Source organism: Alligator sinensis, unplaced genomic scaffold (genome assembly GCF_000455745.1).
Source record: "Alligator sinensis unplaced genomic scaffold, ASM45574v1 scaffold534_1, whole genome shotgun sequence".
Classification (NCBI taxonomy): domain Eukaryota; kingdom Metazoa; phylum Chordata; order Crocodylia; family Alligatoridae; genus Alligator; species Alligator sinensis.
In genome coordinates, this window is record NW_005842050.1 from 481,682 (window position 1) to 504,247 (window position 22,566).

A 22,566-nucleotide genomic window follows, 5' to 3' on the forward strand; every position below is an offset into this window, starting at 1 on the left:
CTAACAAACTATAACCACAGCAATGTATTTATGTTTGGAGGCAGAAGGGAGTTTTGGCCTCATAGGTCTCAAAAGCAGATGCAGAGGGATAATCTGGAGCATATTTACTGGTGCATTTCTGGATCTAGAGCATTCAGGCAGGAACAGAAAGGGAATGGTCAGAGAATAATTGAAAATTAGGGAGGGATGGAAGGGACCTCAGGACATCATCTAGTCCAACTCCTCATTCAAAGCAGGACCATCTCCAACTGGATCATTCCAGCCGGGGTTCTGTTGAGTTGGGCCTTAAAAACCTCCAAAGATGGAGATTCCACCACCTTTCTAGGTAATCTGTTCCAGTGCTTCACCATCCTCCTAGTGAGAAAGTTTTTCTTAATATCCATCCTAAACTTTCCTTGCTGCAACTTGAGACCATTGCTCCTAGTGTCATGGATTCACACTCCAAAACCAAGTTGCCTTTGGGGTTCACAATGCCGTATACCTGGATATTTTCCCAAATTAGATTTACCCCTGTGGTGTTTGGCCTCTATTTGTAGCTAGTATGAAGCGGTGTTCAGTTTTGTCATTGTTATGCCTGTATAGGACGTGATATAAACAAACTTTTGTAATTTCATGATGCAACTCACAGGTAGTCAGGTTAGGTATTTAGCACACACCCAAGGGGCATTCTGGCCAAATACATGTAATTAAGAAACAAAAGTGGCTGTACTTGCAAATGGTCAGGTGTGGTAGTTACTTCTTCTCACACCCAAGACGAACCCAATCCCTAGACTAGACAGGGTATTGATTTCATAGACATTAGGGCTGGAAGAGACCTAGGAAGATCACCGAGTCCAGCCCCCTACCCAGGGGCAGGAAGTCAGCTAGGGTCAGAGGATCCCAGCAAGATAAGTGTCCAAACGTTTCTTAAAAGAGTCCAGAGTAGATGCTTGCACCACCTCTGGAAGAAGTATATTCCAGGCCTTGGGGGCTCAGACCATAAAGAAGTTTTTCCTTATGTCCGGTGTCATGGGATGTGGTCCTCAGGGATGGCCGTGATACCCCTAGGGCTCCTTGACCATGCCAATCCTGCCCCACAGGCACCCTCTTTCTTTCCTGCCATGTCTTTCTGTCACTGTAATAAATAGGGAGGTTTCCCTTTAGTTTATATTTTGGGCACGGCCCTGATGGACCCCACTGAACCCTGTGGGTTCTTGGACCCCTTTTGGGTCCTGCTCCAAAATGGATGCCTCATGGGACCCCCCTCAGCCTAATGGGCTAGATGAGTGGCTCCAAACTGCCCCTTTACCATGCCCCAAGCCTCGCAGATGGTATACAGATGTTGTCCCCTTGTATTGAGGCCTCAGCTTAGTCTGGCCTCAGTAACTGCGCCCTCTCTGGTGCTGGGGTCCCCACACTGTAGTGGGCCCCCAATGAGGCCTCCTCCTTCCCCAACAGCCTCAGCCCGATCCTCCGGTCTACAAACAGGATCAAAATATGAGCCCCTGGGCTATAACATAATGCAATCAGTTCAGGGGGTGCTCTGTCCCTTTAAAACATTAAACCTCCCCCCTAGCACTAAGTGCCTTGCAGGCCAGAGTCCCTGGTGAGTTCCTGGAGCCTCTTAATCCTACCAGAAGTAGCACAGGCAGTATCTCCATTTGGCTTCTTCTAAGACAGCTCCTTCCCCCTTGGCTGCTGACAGAGAACTGCCTCTCTGGTCCCAGCCCTGGGGTTTATATATGCCCCAGGCCCTGCCTTTTTTGGTCAGCTGACCACCTGCAGGTGCGGGGTCCTCATCCCTGTTGCCATGGTAACTTGCATCTGAGGGGTTCCTAACTGACTGCTAGGGCTCTCTCCCTAGGCAGTTTCTGCCCTTAAAGGAACAGGCAACTTTGTGCCCTGAGACATCCAGCCTAAAACAGTCTTGGACGAATTTGTGACTGTTGGACCTTGTCATCCCTTGGGGCACTCTGGTGAACAGGTGTTCCTCCAGATCCTGATGCACACCCCTTATGTACTTATAAGCAGCCACCAGGTCTCCCCTGAGCCTGCACCTTTCCAGGCTGAAGAGTCCCATGGCTCTCAGCCTCTCATCATAAGGCCTGTTCTCCTGCCCTCTGATCATATGGACTCTCTCAAGCTTCTCCACATCCTTTTTAAACTGCAGAGCCCAGAATTGGATGCAGTACTCCAGCTGTGGCCTCACCAAGGCCGAGTACAGCGGGAGGATGACATCCTGATATTTAGTTGAGAAGCATCTATAGATGCAAGCCAGAGTTTTGTTTGCTTTACCAGTTGTGACATCGCGTTGGTGGCTCATGTTTATCTTGTGGTCAATCATGACCCCCAAGTCTGTGGTGCTAGTGAGCGTAGCACTGCCAAGCCTGTGCTGCGGGTTTTTTTTACCTGAGATGGAGTATCTTGCATTTATCAGTATTGAATGTCATCAGGTTTATATCCACCCACTTTCTAAGGCTATCCAGGTCAGCCTGGATCACCAGCCTATCCTCAGGTGCAATGTTTCCTCTAAGGTGTAGCGATCCGTGAGTGTGCTGCTTCGGTCCATGAGCATGCTGTTTCGGTCCATGAGTGCGCCACTTCAGTCCATTCCCGTTAATAGCGTAACAAACATATGACCGCTTGAATAGTAATTGAGTTCTGCTTAATCCTGGTGGGGCTCTGCAATGTGTCTCAAGGACAGCAATAAGGTATTGGGTTTATGGGTTTGCACCCACCTGGCTTCGAACGCTGGCTCGCATGCCGCCTTGGCCCAAACTGAAAGGGGCGTATGCTCTTTTGTTTCATGGACTCTCTGAGGTGGGCTTCAGTTGTCCCTTTGGCCTTCCCTGAACTTTCCTGCCATGTCTTTGAATGTTATGTCAGTGTGGGGCTTGGCCTTGAAGGTCCCCTCAGGGATGACCACTCCGCTGGGGGATGTTCATGGGGCTCCACCTCTCCAACACCCCAGCCTTACACCAACCTCAGGTGGGATGCCACATCTTGAAACGGCCACCTTTCCAGTGTGGATGTTCCTCGTGCCCTATTGTACCCCACTTTTTTCCTTGGGGGAAGGATAATTAGCTGGCTTGGGCTCTAAGCCTGAGACCCCCTTGAGCTGGCTGGCTCTATTCCTGGGGGTGGTATGGGTGCCCCTGTCGATCAGGGGTAAAGAAAACAAACGCGATCAGGGGAAAAGAAAACAAACAAAGAAAAGAAGCAAAAAAAAAAAAAAAATCCCAAAGGATCTTCCCATCCGGTGTCCTACTTGTCGGCTTTTCCAGCTCTCCTGCCCGTGTTTGGCAGTGCTCCCCCAATGCTGGTCCCACGGGGTCCCTCTTTCCTTTCCGCCCCTAGCCCAGTTCCCTGACCTGGTACCTAGGAGCAGTCGAGTGGGAACACTTATGCCTTCCCGGGGTTGACCTCAGCCTCTTTCTCTGGCTCACTGTGCCGGTTATGTCGCCATTCGGCGTCTCCACCGCCGAACCTCCTCGGTGGTTCTAGGGGGAAGTCACCCCAGTGCTCCTCCCCTCCTGGGACTCGGTCTCAGCACCCCCGGTGCATGGGAGCCTCACTGATTCAGCAGCCGCCTGTCATCCGGGTGTTCCTAGTTCGTGCTGGTTTAGTCCGCTGCCGGCATTGAGAGCCTCCACCTCCTCACTGGCTCTCCCTGCCTTACTGCCAGCGGCCGCTTTTATCCCTGCCAGCTGGTATGTCTTCATGACATCACCCACTGGCTTTAATTGCATAAAGGCGTGGCTTGTAAACCGTGCAGGCTCTTTTCTTCGAACCTCCAGTGTCGCTCCTCCTGCAGGTAAGTAGTTGCTTTGTATTTCTTTCTTTCTTTTCACGTTTCTTCCCACACTGTGCCCCGTGGGCAGGGCTTCCTGGTCCCTCTTCTTGCTATCCCTGGGACAGGGTTATTATACATTCATGAACAGATTTAAGAGTTAAAATTGTCACAAGTCACAAACAGCTGGAGGGTTAGGGTCTGATTCCTCTCACATAAAATCAGATACCAGCATAACCGCAGTACTTGAGTGTGTATTGATGAAGTAACTCCTATAGGTACTTACATATTAAATTAAATAGCTTTACCCAAACATTGTGCCAAAGAAAAGTAAAATAAAGAAAGCAGTAAAAGAGTTCTGTGCACCATCAGAAGTCATGTAAACTGCTTACATGCAATGGTTTCCTTCTATGGTGTTTATAGGCTCATATTTTCTTTTCATCTATGCCTTTGCAAATCAGCAGTGACTTAATTGAAAAATAGAAACTTACAGTGGTGTAAAACTTGTATGAGAGGGAAAACACATGCAGGGCCAGCCAACAATCTTTCGGGACCCCCTGTGGGATGTAGTTCTGGGGCCCCCTGATCCCTCTCCGGGGCCGGGGCCAGGAACTCCTCCCCCGCTCAGCCAGTAACTAAATGAATGTCCTGGCATACCAGATGCAGCAGAAGAGGTGGTGGATTCCAGCCACAACAAGGTAAAATAAAACAGCAGGAGCAGTTCCCCAGCACCACAAGAAGGCACTCTGCCCCAGCCCCTGTCCCCATCCCCACCTTGCCTCACCTCCTGGGGAGGAGCTGGTGGGGAGGAGTGAGGAGCTTATGTCTGGTAAATGTCCCACGCCACCAGGCTCCTGATACCTCTGCTGCGCTCCGCACCCAGCTCCTCTCCAGGTGGGTGTGCGTCATTAAAATGTTGGTGCACAGCAAGATTTTAAATTGTGCGCAGCCACACACATGTACACCTTGGAGGGAATCTTGCTCAGGTGTGGATGTTCTACCCCAAAGTTTAGTGTCATCGACGAACTTGGCCAGTCCGCTTCTGACACCAGTGTCCACATTGTTAATAAAGTTGTTAAAGAGAACAGATCCAAGGATGGAGCCTTGGGGGGACACTGCTGGTCATGGCTCACCATGATGATTCACTTCCATTGACTACCACTCTCTGGGTCTGACCTCCAAACCAATTCCCCAGCCATCATACTGTGATGTAGCTGAGGCCACAATTGGCCAATTTTTCTATGAGGAGATCATGGGACATCAGATCAACGGCTTTTTTAAAGTCCAGATATATGATGTCAATCTCTTCTCTCTTGTCCAGGTGGTATGTCACCTGGTCATAGAAGGATATGAGTTTGGTCAAGCAAGACCTACTCAAAACAAATCTGTGCTGGCTGTCCCTCAGGATGTTGCCCTCAGCCAGCTTATCCAGAAGGGTTGCCTTGATCATTTTCAAGAATGGTTTCTTTGATGATTTTTTCCAGAATTTTTCCAGGGATTGAGGTCAAGGTGACTGGCCTGTAGTTCCCCGGATGTACCTTCCTCCCTTTCTTGAAGATGGGCACCATATTGGCCTTCTTCCAATCTTCAGGCACTTCACCTGAGTGCCATGAGTTTTCAAATATCTTTGCCAGTGGCTGGGTTCCTTAAGTACGCTGGGGTGCAATCTGTCGGGACCAGCTGACTTGAAAGTGTCCGGCCTCTCAAGGTGTTCCTTTACAAGGTCTACACCAATGCTGAGTATAAATTCACCCTCACCCTGACTGTCCCGCATCATGCTAGGCAGGGCAGTCCCTTTGGGCTGATGAAAAATCGATGTGAAGTACCCATTAAGCAGGTTGGCTTTTTCCTGGATGTCAGCTGTCCCATTTGGTTTAGCAGGGGTCCAATGTTATCCTTGCTTTTCTTCTGACTCCCCACGTATCTGAAAAAGGACTTTTTATTGTCCTTGATACATGTAGCCAGTTGGAGTTCAGTTGCAGTCTTGGCTTTCCTGGTTCGCTCTCTACAGGTACAGACCAGTGCAGAATACTCCTCCTTAGTGGTGATTCCTGTCTTCCATCCTTTATAAGCCTCTCATTTTAGGTGTAGGAGGTCCACAAGTTCCCTGCTGAGCCAAGGGGGTTGTTGTGCCCTTTTGCTACCTTTTCTCCAAGATAGGATGGACATCCCTTGTGCTTTCAGGATCGCTCCCTTAAGGAGCAACCACTACTCTTAGATTCCCCCCGCCCTGTCGAGTCATGGTCCCTTAGGGCCTCAACAACAAACCTCCTGAGCTTATCAAAGTCAGCTTTCCTAAAGTTGAGGAAAGTTGATGATGTGTGTTTGAACAATAGTAGACATTCCTATTCAGAAAAGGCCACATGTTGCTCCTTGTATGGACTGAAGCAATGGTTAAGTAGATTGGGCCAAAAATTTTGTTCAGAAAGTTACCATTAGTCACAAGGGGCAGACACACCATTAGTCATGTCCTACTTGGTGGAAAGAGAAAACTCATCTACGTAACATTAATTCTCCGCAGAAATAAGAGTGAGATTTGGAAGGTATAACATCTTGTGCCTTACAACACAAGGGGGTTCAGGAAACCTTTAGGAAAGAGGGACATTTTTGGGCCCCAGCTTCTGAGTTGGTAAAGAAACCAGATGCTCCCAAAACTTTGAAAATCCCATCTAGGGCTCATCTGGGACAAGCTGAGGGAGTCAGTGAACTGGCAGGCTGCTAGCCAAGATAAGTCATCTGCAGAGAAATAGCTGGTCACAGGGGACTGTTCTGAAGCTGTTTCTAGATAGAAAAGTAGTGTGAAGCCTTGTTTTTCTGACCTTTTATATTTGTCTTATCTCTCTCTCTCAAATTATAGTTACTTTTGCTTGCATGTTATACCTGTTTTGTAACAAAATCCTTTTCCTGTTTAGCCTTGTTGATTGTCTGTGACAAGCATGATGATGACATAGTAACTGTTGCTCCATCGAAGTGGGGATCTGCCTTCTGTTTTAGCAAACCCAGGGTGATAACCCCAAAGAATGGCAGACCTTCCTCTGCTGAAGCTGCGAAGAGCTGGTTTGGGTTGAGGGAGATTAAGGTTGGCTAAAGGTAAAGAGTGCCCCCAGGATTGACCCCAAGAGCAAGATCTATTCTGTCCCCTAAGGCCCCATCTACATATTACACTTAAGGTGTGATTAACCTTAAGTGGTCACCTGGCCACATGTTCAATTAATTAATGGCATAAGAGGAATAAGCTACTAAATTATTTCACAAAATATGTATAATAAAACTTTACAGCTGATGCCTATCATGCCATTAATTTGAATGTGCTCCTAGGGGTTCCTCTATCTGGAAGCCCTATCAGCTGATTGGAGCTCCCAGCTGATGCGGCCCAGGTACACCTCTGAGCCTGAGCTCCCAGCTGATGCTGGCTCTCAGGCCCTGCACTGGAAACCCAATCAGATGACAGGGGTCCCAGCCATGGGGGTGTCCCATGCATCCCCCATGGCTAGAAGACTGCAGCTGAGGTACAGTTCCAGCTGCTGAAGTGCTCCAGACATCCCCACGACTGAGAGACCACAGCTGATGCAATCTCTCACTTGTAGAGATGCTTCAACTCCACTTATTCACAGAGGTCCCTATGGCAGGAAGATTACAGCTAACACGGTGTCCTAGCTCTGGGGGTGCTTTATGTGCCCTTATGGCTGGGAGATCACATTAGCTGTGGTTTTGTAGTCACAGGGTTACATAAAGCAGCCCCATGGTTAGGAAACCATGTCAACTGTGGTCTCCCTGGTGCAAGGACCCCCGGAGTGCCCCTGTGGCTGGGATCCCAGGTCAGCTGATGGAGCTCCCAGCTGCAGGAGCATATAGTGCACCCTCATAGCTGGAAGCAGTAAGGTGTGAGGGGATCTGATTCATGATCTCACAATCAGACCTCCTGCTATGCATATGTGGCACGACAGGAAGCACGATTATGTGGATTATGCATTATCTTACCTGCAGGGAGCTGGCTGCCTGACTGTATTGTACCTTTACCTGCAGGTATAGAGGGGCCCTAAAATACACAGCAGAACAAAGGGGAGAAACTTGGGTTCCTGGGTCCCCACAACATCTTAACATAACCCACAGCTCTTGCCAGCCTTACTTACAGGGAAAAAAAATCCCTTCTTATCCCAAATTTGGTGATTGGTTTGACCCTGAGCAAAAGAGCAAGATCCTGTAAGGAAGACACATCTGAGTTTCTGAAGTACCAGCATGAGTGACAGGTAATCATCAAGTATTGGTGTGTCTACATCCTAGTAGTTCAGAGTAAGATGAAAAACCTCTCCAGAATCTAGTAGCATTCATGTGGGGGAAAATTCCATCCTGGTCCCTACAGGCTACCAATAAAATTGAAGTATAGGATTGCAAGACACCTACCATATTACATATGAGTGACTTATGCTGGAGTGACCTATGTAGTACTGATGTTACTACTACATTACCATCACAATTTCTACAATATTAGAGATGGCAATCTCCTAACTTGAAAAATATTATAACCAACACAGGAAAATTCTGTGAGACTACATATTAATAGGTGGAGAGGAATTGATTCCAGAATTAAAAATAGTAGCTGCTTAGGTATAAGTGGATTAAGTAATCATGAACTGATAACAATTATTATGGGCAAACAGAATAAAAGTCCAAACCAGAAACATGTCTATGCTTGATGCTTTAAAAGATCTGTGCAACGGTGAAAAAATGAGGTGTTCAGTCTATTGGCAGAAATAATTTAAAGAAAAAAAGTATAAATTATCACTGGGAATGAAAAACATTTTAGTTAATGCTCAAAATACTTTCATAGGTGGGAAATAAAAGATCTATAAAATTTAAAAGCATATATAAGAAATGGAAGAAAAGGAAAGCTGATAATGATTAATAAATTGGAAGATAAGAATTATAGAAAATTTGATAAGGGAAGGAAAAAGACAGGTAAAAATTAATGGCCAGAAGAATTAAATATCATATAATTAAATATAAAATGTTTGTTAAATATACTAGGAAGAAAAGGCATCCTAATGCTAGTTTGTTACTAGGTAGAAACAGTATAGTTATTGATAATGCAGAAGAGGACAAGCATTCAATAAATATTTTAATTTTGTATTTGGGGGGGGAAAAAGATACTTAGCTCATATGATGATGAAATACTTTCTAATATTTACTTAAGAAAATGTTAAAACAAGTACTAAAATTAGACATTTTAAATCAGTATACCTAGATAATTTATATACATTGGTTTTATAGGAGCTAAATGAGTAGCATATTGGAATTCTAATGTTGATTTGGTGATTTGGACATAAGCACAGTTTTAAATGTTTTTTCTACATACCTCTAGTAGCAGGGGGCTTGTGAATGCTGCAATGCTGGGGCGCACGGAGTGTCCCACAGAAGCGCAGGGGGTTTACCAGCATGCTTGGCAGCAGACCCGGAAGTGGACCAGAAGCACTTCCGGTCCACTTCTGGGTCTGCTGGGGGGCCCCCCTGCACCTTTTCAGCTCAGTGACTGGTGCCTCCTGGGTCTGGAGGGGCACCCTGGATCCCTCCGTGGCCAATTGCTGAGCTGGAGGGGATTGGGGGGGCCCCCGGTGCGCAACCTGGTAGACCCGGAAGTGGACTGGAACTACTTCCGGTCCACTTCCGGGTTCACCTCCAAGCACGTGGAGAACCCCCCCCCGCACTCCTGTGGGACACTCCATCTGCCTGAGCATCACAGTGATCACAAGCTGCACCTGCTACCTCAACGTAAGGTAGAAAAAACTTTTAAAGCTGTGTCTATGTCTGAAACGCTGATTCTCCAAATCAGCGTCGAATCTTCAGATTTGGATTTGGCCAAATCAAATCAGGGACAGTGATACGAGTCAACTAATCGAATCACTGTCCCCGATTCAGGCCAAATCCAAATCTGAATTGAATAAGGCCTGCTTAGCACACCCCTAGGATATATATGGCATAGCCACAGCAGAAGCCTGCCCCCTGCTGCCTCATATGCCATTGTGGCTTTTCCCTCCATGATAAATGGGGGGAAAATATCTCATCTTTGAATCAAGTAAATATGATATATCCAAAGATTAAATTAGCACTTTTTGTTACAGTATTGCATCAACAGTTCACACTGAGGCAATCATCTGTGATGATGATCCTTTGTTTTTCTTTTGTATTCTTGGTTCTCAGTTAGGCTACTTTACATTTGGCTATATTAAAAGGCATTTTGTTTGATTACAATAATTTAACTCATTGATTAACAATATGTTGCCATCTTTATTTGATACCCCACCAATCTTTATTTCATTTGTAATGTTTCCAGCAAGGATTTGATTAATATTTTTATATAACTTTAACAAATTGGACCAAGCACTGATCACTCAAGGACCCCACTAGAAACAGCACTATTCTGTGATATTACCCAATTAAGAATTATAATTTGCAATACTTGCCCTGAACTCTACAGATTTAAATAACTTTTAAGCTATACTCATCAAAACTACTGGCCACATATTTAATATATGTGTAAATTGCCACCCATCTAATCATTTTAGATATCTTAAAACATTCCTCAGTACTTACACTGTCTTCATATAATCAAGTGATTCACTATAGTCAACATTTTGATAAAATTTAATTGTCTAAAAGAAACAGAATAAAAAATAATGATGATTAGTAAAAATCCTTAAACAACAAATGTCACAGTATAGATCTAGGACATTTTAATGATACTAAGATCTTAAATAAGATGTAATTTCAATGTGGGCCCTAGATGAAGCTTACAGTCATCCTGAACTCATTATGTAAACCAGGGGTGTAAAACTCACACTGAACCCTGGGCCAGATTCGAACTGTGGAGCTCCCCATGGGATGGAACCAGTTGTGGTGACCAGGAGGGTGACAGTGGTTAACCAAACTGTTGCTGACATGGCTGTCCACTCGGACTCTGTGCCCCAGATTTTGGCTGCAAGCCCTGCCCCTGAATTCCTGGCTCTTCTACCATCCGTATGGGCCACAAGACATGGCTCTGTAGACCATATTTGGCTCATGTGCTGTAAGTTTGACACCTGTGATGTATAAAATCAGTTCCATATTGTCTACAAGTCTCATAGAATTTTTTTTATGCATGCATCATAGAATTTGTGATCCCTGAGCCGCTGAACCTGTCTTCTCAGGTGGAATTTGAATTGTACATACACTGTGTTTACATGTTTGTAATTTATGTTCTGCACATTCCAGATTTTTGCATTTATTTTTAAATGAAAGCATGTTTGGGATGAAGGTAACGGGTAATAACATTTACTTTATAATTAACTAGTGATTTTTCTTACTGAGTTAGTAAGTAAACACAATTTAAACTGCAAAAATTATGTTAAATATTTTAGCAGAAAAGGGATGGTTCCAAGTTAGATTTCTGCTAGCAGAAACTCTGATGTAGGGCCTCAGCAAGTCTGCCAGAAGAGAAGCCTGAAGACGTTGGAAGCAGCCACTCCACACCCCTCTAACAATGTCTTAACAACTGTGCAAAACATTGCTCGAGCAAAGCAAAAAAGCATATCAAAATATATTATTTAGAAAGAAACATGTTATATATAGGAACCATGTTCACATAACTCACCTGGTTTTTAGTACAGATTTCATGAGCGATTTCATACTGAACATGTGTCGCCTGTTCCAATAGTTCTGGCCTGTGGATTCTCACATCTACAAATAAGCCCAGATTCTCCTGAAATAATATTTGTGCCCAAAATGTCACTTCATCTCCTTTGTCCAGATAATAGACATTTAAATCTATGTTGTGATGAAATGCTAGATATGGGCATTCATCAAAAAGGCTGTAAGAGGTACCATGTACTTCCATTTTCAAGGGATAATTCTGGCGATGTATACCAGAACTATTGATGACCACAATGTAAAGGTTACCAGATGGATTCAAGTAAAGGACTGTGTTTTTACTTTCATTTTCCCATCTAGGGAGCAGTATAACATCTATTAAGTCAAATTTAAAAAAAAACATGATATTATTTTGCATCTTGATCACGATGTTTCCAGAATAATCTGCAAGAAAAAAAACCAACCATCTTTACTGATTTAGGGCTTTTTTGGGTAGTAATTAAAATAGTCTTAACAATATAAGTTACTATCTCAAAAAAGCACTACAAACCTTCCTAAAATTGGAGACAAATACATTAATATCTATAGATAGATAACATATACCTTTTTATGCTCCCAACACAAATAGATCTAGAGACATCATTCTAAGAATGCATCACTTTGAATAAAAACAGATCATGAGAAGATCTAGGAGCAGTCTGCAGTTAAGATGGATGGAGACAAAGTACAGATTTTCTAGGATTTATCATATTCCACTCTAAAGAAAGACAAAAACTGAAAGAGATTACAACTTGTCTCAGAGAAGCAAAAAAAAAAAAAGAAAAAGAGAGAAAAAAAGAATTCCCTGGCTCCCCCTCTCAACCCCATCACAGGCAGATTAATGTATGGGTCACCAGGTCCTGGGCCCAGGTGCCCCTGCCAATCAGGGAGCCCTGGATGTCTTGCAGGCACGCAGTAGTCCAGCCTGAAAGAGGTCCTGCTTGGGGCTGCCTGGAGATGCAGGGGTGGCACCAGCCTCTTCCTGGTGTGGGGGAAGGGTCAGGGCTGGGCTTGGCCAGGCTGGGAATGCCACACCTCTGTGGGCTGTGGGTGGGAGTGGGGTGGGCGGGCAGTCGTTGCAGTGCTGGGAGGGGTGGCTATGGGGGGGCTAAGGTGAATTTTGGGGTGGCTATCGCCTCCCCAAGCCCTACCTAGTGCTGCCCCTGTGCATGTGCCTGGCTACACAAGGCCAGGAACACAGTCAGGCAGCCAGTTCCTTGCAGGTAAGTCTAGTGGGAGGGAAGGGCTGTGGGGGAAGGAAGGGACATGGGGGAGCAGATTGAGGCCCCCACAGTGAGGGAGGGAGTGGGGCAGGGACTGGGGGCACTGCCCAGCCAGGGCGGTGCATGGTACCTGGGGTGAGGGCAGGGAGTGGGATAGAGCTAGAGATGGCTTGTTTAGGGGGCATGGATGGAGGAGGGAGAATCCCGAGCCCACAGTGGACAGCCTGCATCTGCCCTCACCCCACTGGGCTCTGCTCTAGCTGTGGTGGTGGTGGGGGGAAGCCTGGGGAGCAGGGAGGAGAGGTGGACATGTGCCACTCCACCCCCAGCCTGGCTGGGTCAACCCTAGCCTCCCCCACATGGCACACAGGCCTGCCCCACCCTTGGCAGCGGCAGCACCAGGAAGGAAGGGGTCCCTCCCCCCGCTGCAGTCCAGCTCTTGCAGGTCGCCTCCAATTTTATGTTTGCCCAGGGACCCAATAAATTTTAATCTACCTCTGCCCCCCCATAAATCTACCTTATAAGACTCTTGCTAGAACAATCTCTAAAGACTGACATGGCTGGGAATGTGAGCTAAGGCAACACATTATACACACGGATCATTAAAACTACCCCAAAATTATTAGCATGACAGCTGGTCTGCTGTAATGCTATCATATGTTTCCTTAAAGAACAAAGAACGAAAACCAAATGGAGGAAGAAACAGGACATAGAACGTTGTGAACCAGATCAGTCTCCTCATGTATCACACCAAGTTGTTGCTTCTGTGCATGTCCCAGCTGAGAATCACTGGTATAGGATGAAGAATACTTTCTTTTCTGAAACCTTGATTTTCTTCTAAATTGCTCTAAACATTCCTGATAGTCAATGTAAATTAAAGAAGCTGGCTGCCACCATTAATTAGATGCATGCTGCAATCTATATTATTCTCTACTAAAAGATGGTGGGTACATAGCCAATGACTTAAGTGGGCCAAAGGCCTTTTATTAAACACTGATCCAATTGGAAAGAATTTGGGCCAAAGAAATCCTGACCATCAAAGAGTAATTTCTGAATTATTGCATGCACCCTCTTAGGGAGACTGGATGCTGACATCCATTGTTCACACCTCAAAGCAACTCCTTTAACCACAAGATCTAACCCAATATCAGCTGTATTCAACATTGACACTGTATTCAACATTGCCAGGACTTCAAGCCCTGGGATCTAGATTCCTTCATGAGGAAAAATCCTAGTACTTCCTCTCCTAACTCTGCCTATCTATTGCTACTACCATACCACCACCAGACTAAAGGAAACTCTTAATCTAATACAGTAACTATAAAAAAAACTTCAGTAACAGACCAACTTAACAGAAAACACTAAAGTTCTGACTCTGCTGAGATGCAATTAGCTGTGGTCATAATGCCCTTTGAGGCTTTGGGAGGAAAGCATGACTGTATACAGGTTGCATGGGAAGCCCTTAACACACACTATAGGTGAACATATTTTAAATTCCTGAATAGAAGATATACACTATGGGATCAATATGCAAAGAGAATCAGAGGACATTTTTATACATGTTCCAGGAGGCATGGGCGGGGGTGCTTTAATTAGTGAGCTGCGCTAATTAAAAGTGCCCAAGCATCAAATGTTTCAGTGTCCCCATGCTGAAAAATGATGACATGGTGCTTTGATCTAAAGCTCATTGAATGAGTGCGATTCCCAGTGCATCGCAGCAGGGTCCCTGCACGTGTATAGGAGCCCAAAGAAGCTGCTGCTCTTTCAAAGGTGCTGAAGTAGGCACACCAGTTTTAAGATGTTGGAGGGACCGTGTTTTTACGTGGAGCTACCTTTACCTGAAACTTCTAGACCTGTTTTAGAACGTCCCTGAGAAGGTAATCCTGTAAGAGCAATGGTATATCCTAATAAGTCTAATGACTTCTGGGAAGGAAGAGCTTTTGCCAAATACATAGAGGAGATAGGCACTTTTTGAAGATGACTGTTCTGTGGAAGGAAATTTGGAGCTCCCAGTTCAAAGGTTGGTCTCAGATTTGTTTAACAAATACAGCTTTGATATTGCATCTCTTGCTCTTTGAGTTATTAAAAAAACCCAAAACAAAATACAGCACTACTAGTAATATGTCACCTGTCTAAGCAAAACAGTCATTTGCTATGGCCATCATTAAGTGGGTTGGCTACACCACATATGAGACTGTATTTGACACTTGTACTTGACAATTAGGATTGCATTTGTTGACCATTAGACTGAGAGGACCCAGTACTGAATAGCAAAGAAAAAGAGAAATTAATAAAAACAATGAAACATTAACATCACAAGTGATCCTAATTTAAATCCTCCTTCCAAATCTAATTACATACAAGATGTATTAATGAAAGAGTTTAGAAGCAAATAGCTACAGTAAGAATGCTGTTGATTATTCTGTGTTTCAACCAATGCTGCAATCAGAAGGAACTGAGGCAGCTGGCTATGCTCTACACTTTTAATTTTTATCCTGGGGAGGGGATACGACAGCAATTTGGTTGTAAGCATGTGTTGCTGAACACCACTAGTTAAAAGATTCCAATTCCCAGGCATATACACATCAAGAATGGAACACATATAGGCTCCTGCCACACATTACACATATTACTCAATGAACTGGTTCATTGTACAATAAATTTAGACTAGCCACAAGTGCAAAGTAATTATCACACAATTAACTGGTTAATCATGCAATAAATTTAGACTGGCTACACATGCAAAGTAATTATCATGGCATAAACATGTCTATAGAGATATAAAAAGAGTCAACCAGCCACAAAATTAGTGCTTGAAAACGTGTAACAACTTTACAGCTGGTTTCTATCCAGCTTTAATTTGGATGTATGGGTCACAGATAATTACATAGAAAAGATTTACAATTTTTCATTTTTCTGTTGTACTTTCTATGAACATAGATACTTTTGTTCTCAGCCACAATTTCCTTGCTTTCCTTGCTTGTGCCATATATTCTGTGCTATTTGGGTACTGTATTCCACTCCATGTACTGCCTTATACTTATAAATTATGGAGTGCTTTGGGATCACTCAGGATGAAAAATGCCACATGGGAGCAAGGGACAAGCAAAAAGATAGAGGTGGAAGAGCAGATATGAACAACTGGGTGTAGGGTTACTATGATAATACAGGGATAAGCAATATTTGGTTCACATTTTCAAAGTTTCCTTCAGGAGCACGATGATGTAACTTTTAAAATTAAATTATAAACATATGACACAGAAAGAAATGATTGGTTACTTCATAATAACCATAGTTTTTAACAAAGTCCACATAGATTCCACACTAGTACATGCCTTTTGCAGGCACAAGATTAAATGTATTTTGGCTATGAGTGTCCATTGGTGCTATGAGTGTGCTCTTGAAGTCCTTTTCACAGCATTGTTGTGTTGTTCGTCCTTCACAGGCAAAGACAATCACATTCAGTGGGGGGGTAGGGGTGAAGAAGAGAGAAAAGAAGTGGAAAGAAACAGGGAGGGAGAAAAGAGAAAAGGAGAAAAAAAAAAGGAGAAAAGAGAAAGAGGAAAGAGAAAGGAGCAGGGTGGAGACTAAGTCTCATGGGTACGTAGGTGACATATAAACCCAATCTTTGCCTTGAACAATCTGCTGCAGCAGGGGCAGGAAAGTAGTGAGGACTGGGTAAGAGAGGCTTTTGTTTTCCTGGCCACACACTTCTTCATTGCTTCTGCTGTGTGTTGCTGTTCGAAAGCCAGTGCTCCGTTCTGGATTGATGATCTCCAGGATGGACAGTTGTGAGCAATTTGCTCCCACGACTCCAGGTCAGTGCCGAAACTCTTTAGGGACACTTTTAGGGTGTTCTTGTACCACTTCTTTGGGGTGCTGCAAGAGCATACTCCATTTGACAGTTTGCCATAGAAGATTTTCTTCAGCAGGTGAGTATCGGGCATTCTTGAAAGGTGGCTGGCCCATCTTAGCTGTGCCAGTTTCAGTAGAGTGTGAATACTGGGGAGAGCTTCTGAGCACCTTGGTGTCCAGAGTTTTGTCTTGCCACTTGATCTTTAGTATCTTTCACAGGCAACACAGGTGGAAGTGGTTTAGTTTCTTGTCTTGACACTGGTAGACAGTCCAGGTTTTGCAGGCGTAAAGGAGGGTCAAGAGAATGATGGCTTTGTAAACCTTCAGTTTTGTTGACATTCTGATGCCTCTGCAGTCCCAGATTGACTTTTGGAGTCTGTCGAAAGCCACGCTAGCTTTTGCTAGTCTTGCATTGACTTTGTCATCGATGTGGACAGCACAGGAGAGCATGCTGCCTAGATAGACAAACTTGCTGACCATCGACAGTTTCAAAGTTTGATAGTTGGTAGGGTCGGAAGGGACTTAAGTAGATCAAGTCTGACCCCCTGCCATGGGCAGGAAAGAATGCTGGGGTCAAATGCCAGTTGTTGGCCTTTAACTGAGATGTCTGGTTCTTGGGGTGTTGTGCCAGGTGCAGGTTGAAACATCACTTTGGTCTTCTTCATGCTAATAGTGAGTCTGAAGTTGTCACAGGCTGACGAGAATAGGTCCATGGACCATTGCATGTCAGCCTGTGAGTCTGCGCATAATGCACAGTCGTCAGCAAAGAGGAAGTCACGAAGTGTGGGTGTCTGGATTCTGGAGCTTGCTCAGAGCCTTCATAGGTTGAAGATGCCTCCGTCAAAATGTACCTGATCCCCATACCAAGGTCATCGTCTTGGAAGGCATCCAACAGCATGGCAGAGAATACCATGCTGAGGAGGGTAGGTGTGAGCACACAGACTTGCTTGACACAATTTGTGACCAAAAACAGGTCAGACCATTCACCATTCGCAAGGGCACGTGTCATCATGTTGTTGTGGAACTGTTGAACCATAATGATGCATTTTCCAGGGTATCTGTACTTCTTCACGATTTCCCAGAGGCCTTCACAGTTCACCGTGTCGAAGGCTTTAGTTAGGTTGATGAATGTGAGGAAAGGGCTGATGTTCTGTTCCTGGCACTTTTCTTGAAGCTGCTGGGTTGCAAACACTATGTCAGTGGTTCTGTGTCCTTTTCTGAAGCCGCATTCACTCTCAGGCAGTAGGTCATTTAGATGGTTGGTCAGCCGGTTAAAGAGGACTCTTATGAGTATTTTGCTGGCAGTTGAGAGAAGGGAGATGTCCCTGTGGTTGTCACAGAGTTGGTGATTTCCCTTCTTCTTGTACAGGGAGACGATGGAGGCATCCTTGAATTCTTGAGGGACTACCTCCTGCGCCTACATACTACAGAAGATCTTGGTTAGTTTCTCCATGAGGTCATGACCACCTGATTTATAGACCTCCACTGGAATCATGTTGGCTCCAGGAGCTTTGCCACTAGACATTTGGTACGTGGTCCTTTTGGACTTCCATGATTGTAGGCAGAGCTTCTTGAAGTCCTACCAGGGACATAAATGACAAGGTGGACCCAACTATTTCTCAAGTCCTTGGAAAATATAGAATCCCAGAGGATAACGACACCACCATTATAGAGAATAAAGACAGGTCGTAGTATCCAGGGCCCATGCCAAACATGCAGATAAGGTGTGATAGGATCTGATGTGTGATCCATACAATTGCACCTCCTGCTATGCCACACATGCATGGCAGGAGGTGTGACTGTGGGATCGAGCACCAGATCCCATCATACCTTATTGCTGGTGCAGGGGGAGCCCAGGATCATGATTATAATAATAATTATGATCATGATCATAATCATGATCCTGGGCTCCCCCTACACTGGCAAGTAGCAAGTTCATACACTATACTATACTACAAGTAGCAAGCCCCTCAGCTGATGGGGCTCCTAGACCCAGGGGCACACCATGTGCTTCTGCGGCTGGAAGGCCTATAACCTGATTTGGGCTCCCCGTCATGGGGGTGTGCCATGCACCTGAGGCTGGGACTTCCATTAGTTGACTGAGCTGCCAGCCACACCATATGCACCATGCACTCCCATGTCTGGGAGTCCCAACAGTTGATAGGGCTCCCAACCATGGGGCTGCACCTGACCACACATTCAATTAATGGTGTCATAGGAAGCAGCCACAAAGTAATTACACCTTTTTTTGTGAAATACTTTGTGATTTATTCCTTGTTTTATGGTGCCATTAATTGCTTTAATGTGTGGCTGGGTTACAACTTAAGATACAATTAACCAGTTAATCATGTCTTAAGTGTAACATGTGGCAGAGGCCCATGTAGAAAAGACATCTTCAACAACAACAGTTACTGTACTGTACGCAGTTACTTTCCCTCTTCAAAAGCCAGCCCCATGTGCTGCTCTCTGGCCAGCCACTTCCCGGGCCAGGAGCTGCGAACCCAATGCAGGGACAGCATGCGGCACTGCTTTCTCTGCTGCCTCTGCTTCCCTATGCTATGGCTGCTCCAGCCCCTGGCAGGGATGACCAGTGCCCCACGCTCCTGCTGGCTGCTGTGCTGGCCCTGCTGGCCCACCACACCGACTGCCACCTGGCCTATGGCCATTTGGGGCTACCTGGCTCTCCCACGTGAAGTGACTGCCTGCCCACCCACCACGTACCATCTCAGGGCTGCCGCCATGCACCTGCTGCTTCCACCTCATCTGCCCGGCTGGACCCCAGAAGGGTAACTGATGATGGGCTCCAGGAAGCCACCACTGGAGTCACCATAGCCATCCTGGGCCTACAGCTCCGCTGCCTCTGGGCCTGCTGGGCCAGCCAGGACTGATGGCAGCATGTTGTCCAGTATACCTGGGACAATGAGTAGTGGCTGGAGGCCTTCTGCATGACCAGGGCCACCTCCTGCAACCTCCTGGAGCTGCTCCAGCCCTGCCTGGAGTGGCAGCACACCGGCATATAGCTGCCTCTCCCTGAGGTCCCTTCCAACCCTAATTTTCTATGATTTTAAGACATTTTCAAGCACTACTCTATCATTGCAGCTAAATAAATATTACCAATAGACAGGAGAAGAAGATCAGTGGGAAAAAGTGCCAAAAATATCAGAGGCATGTATTGCCTTATTAAGTACTGCTGTTTAAAAGCTTCCTTACTAGTGGTAAGGCTTGTAATTAAAAACTTGCAATTAAAAGCTTGCAATTAAAGATTTTTTTTTGCAAAAATCTTGTTGGTCTAATAAAGGATATCATCTCTGCCATAAGCCCTGATTGCTTTTTCCTCTTCACCAATACAGCTACAACCTGGACTCCTTACTAGTGGGACACATTTCTAAAAAATCCATGTTGGCAATACTTGAAGGAAAATATCAGTTAACTACCTTATAAATATTTCTGTCCAGCTAAAATTGATGCATTTTAATCCTTATAGTCCCCTGAGTATAATCATTTTAACAAATAATAGCAAATAATTGCTAGAGAAAAGATTTTTAGGAATCCTCTTACTTACTTCTGCCTTATACTTAAATTATATCAAAAGACAACAAACACTGTATACTTAACCTATTACAATTTGGTGAATACTGCTCCCATTAGTATATTCGGCTGGGGTAACATTTGTCTCGTGCACTGGAGGAAATCCATAAGCTGTGTTGTTTCTATAGCTATAATACATAGATGTCTTGTTCCACAGCAGCATTGATGGCAATGCTGAATACATGAATTCCATCTTCATAAAACCCTTGGAAGGAGCACTTAAGAAAAAGTTTCTAAGAACCCACATATACCTATCTTCATTATATGTCACTACATAAAACATCCTAGAGGAGCTGCACCCAATGCAGGCCACCAATAGAGCAATTTCAGCTGGGCATGAGTCATAGGAAACAGTGCCTAGAGATAAGGAAACATCCTCTGGGAATCCTAGGATATTTTGTAGCTTTGATGTATCTGTTATTCTAATAAAAACATTGTCACCATATCCAAGGTGCACGTCAGTTGATGTCCATATTGCTGTTGTACTTAATTTTCTCCCACTCTGTTAAGAAAAAAACCCCAATTAGATGCATAGTAGCAAACAAGTTAATGAAACATGTCAAAATCTCTATTAAAAAGCCTTGTGATAGTTCTTCAGTCAATTGATAAAGTGCTACTGGAATCAAATTACAAACTCAAGCTTTTATTTTTAAGTGATCTGAAAATAAGTTAGTTACATTTAAGCCACTTTAAATTCCAAATACTCTTTTATAGCTGGAGAAAACACAGAATACTTTACAGATCTAGTGAACTTGTATATTCCAAAATGTAAGACGAAACTTTACTAAAACTTACCTTCATTGGATATTCAGATGGACACCAAACCCTTGACTGTACTCCAATAATGTCTCCTTCTGATAGATCGTAGTCTGTTCCAAGTTTAAAGAAATCATTAGACTCTCGTTTGTAAATATTTCCATTTATTAAAAACAAGATTCCATCATCTGCTAAAGCCACAGCAGTTACATTTTGAGCAAGGTTAGAGGCCAAAATGTGTGATGGAGCTTTTATTTCTTTAGAAGTTCTGAATCCATCATTTGTATGGAAAGTTCCAAAATCTGTCAACACAAGTGCAGTTGTTGGAAAGCATGCAGACCACACAATGTAGATGTCACTACCAGCTGGTGAAGAGAGGGAGATGTCATTTGCATTGTTAAAAAATGGCTGTTCAGGTCTGGAAAGTATGTAAGGAGTATCTTGAACAAAGCAATCTTGAAAAGCTATTGCCTTTCCATGGATAATTGTTATGATGTCATCTGAATTTGCAGGTACCTTAATTTTCCAGAGCCTGAATATAGAAAAAGTGACAAATTGTCAAGATTTAAACTTAACAGGCTAAGAAAAATACTTTATTGACATATTTTACAGGTAACAACTCAAAACTAATTATACTTCACTTAACCATTTCTTTATGCATGTTAAACTTTTTCACATTACATTATTCTAAAATAAACTGTATCTGTGGTCAGTGTAATCTGCATGCGTGCGGAGACAGTTATTTGAGCGATAGTGCTGTGGTTAGAAAGGGTGTGTACTTCAGAGCACAACCATTTCTAGTTAAAATAGCATACCTTATCCCATTCCTCCAAGTCATTTTCTACTGTGTACCCATTTCCACTAAAAGCAAAATACAAAATAAAAACAAAAGAGTGGGAAGAAAGACCACGATTTTCCACCAGCAAAACTAACTTACCGCTATCCCTCTAATGCTTAGTATTTCAGAACTAGCTGAGAATTCTACATCTAAACTGTCTTCTACACAGGAACAAGAATGGTTACAGGTGACTAGGTTACAAAATGCCTGGACGCAGGAGCAAGGGTGGATGTCATATACTTAGACTTCAGGAAGGACTTCGATACGGTATCCCACCCCATACTGGTGAACAAGTTAAGAGGCTGTGACTTGGAAGACTACACGGTCCGGTGGGTGGCGAATTGGCTAGAGGGTTGCACCCAGAGAGTTGTAGTGGATGGGTCGGTTTCGACCTGGAAGGGTGTGGGCAGTGGGGTCCCGCAAGACTCGGTCCTTGGACCGATACTCTTCAATGTCTTCATCAGCGACTTGGACGAGGGAGTGAAGTGTACTCTGTCCAAGTTTGCGGATGACACAAAGCTGTGGGGAGAAGTGGACATGCTGGAGGGCACGGAACAACTACAAGCAGACCTGGACAGGTTGGACATATGGGCACAAAACAACAGAATGCAATTCAACAAGGAGAAATGCAAAGTGCTGCACCTAGGGAGGAAAAATATCCAGCACACCTACTGCCTAGGAAATGACCTGCTCAGCAGCACAGAAGCAGAAAGGGATCTTGGAGTCCTAGTGGACTCCAAGATGAACATGAGTCGGCAGTGTGACGAAGCCATCAGAAAAGCTAATGGCACTTTATCGTGCATCAGCAGATGCATGACGAATAGGTCCAAGGAGGTGATACTTCCCCTCTATCGGGCACTGGTCAGACCGCAGTT

General features: G+C 44.5%; 1 protein-coding gene across 1 annotated transcript in view; it reads right to left on the reverse strand.

The window, feature by feature from the left end:
• The window catches only part of CATSPERE (catsper channel auxiliary subunit epsilon), a gene marked incomplete at its 5' end in the record, with an annotated part of 85,626 nt that overhangs the window by 18,749 nt on the left and 44,311 nt on the right, over nucleotides 1-22,566 (reverse strand). The window contains 4 exons of the mRNA XM_014519584.2: nucleotides 10,361-10,419; nucleotides 11,397-11,836; nucleotides 20,125-20,599; nucleotides 20,893-21,385. Of these exons, the coding sequence (XP_014375070.2) occupies nucleotides 10,361-10,419; nucleotides 11,397-11,836; nucleotides 20,125-20,599; nucleotides 20,893-21,385 (1,467 nt within the window). The remainder of the gene's footprint in view (nucleotides 1-10,360; nucleotides 10,420-11,396; nucleotides 11,837-20,124; nucleotides 20,600-20,892; nucleotides 21,386-22,566) is intronic.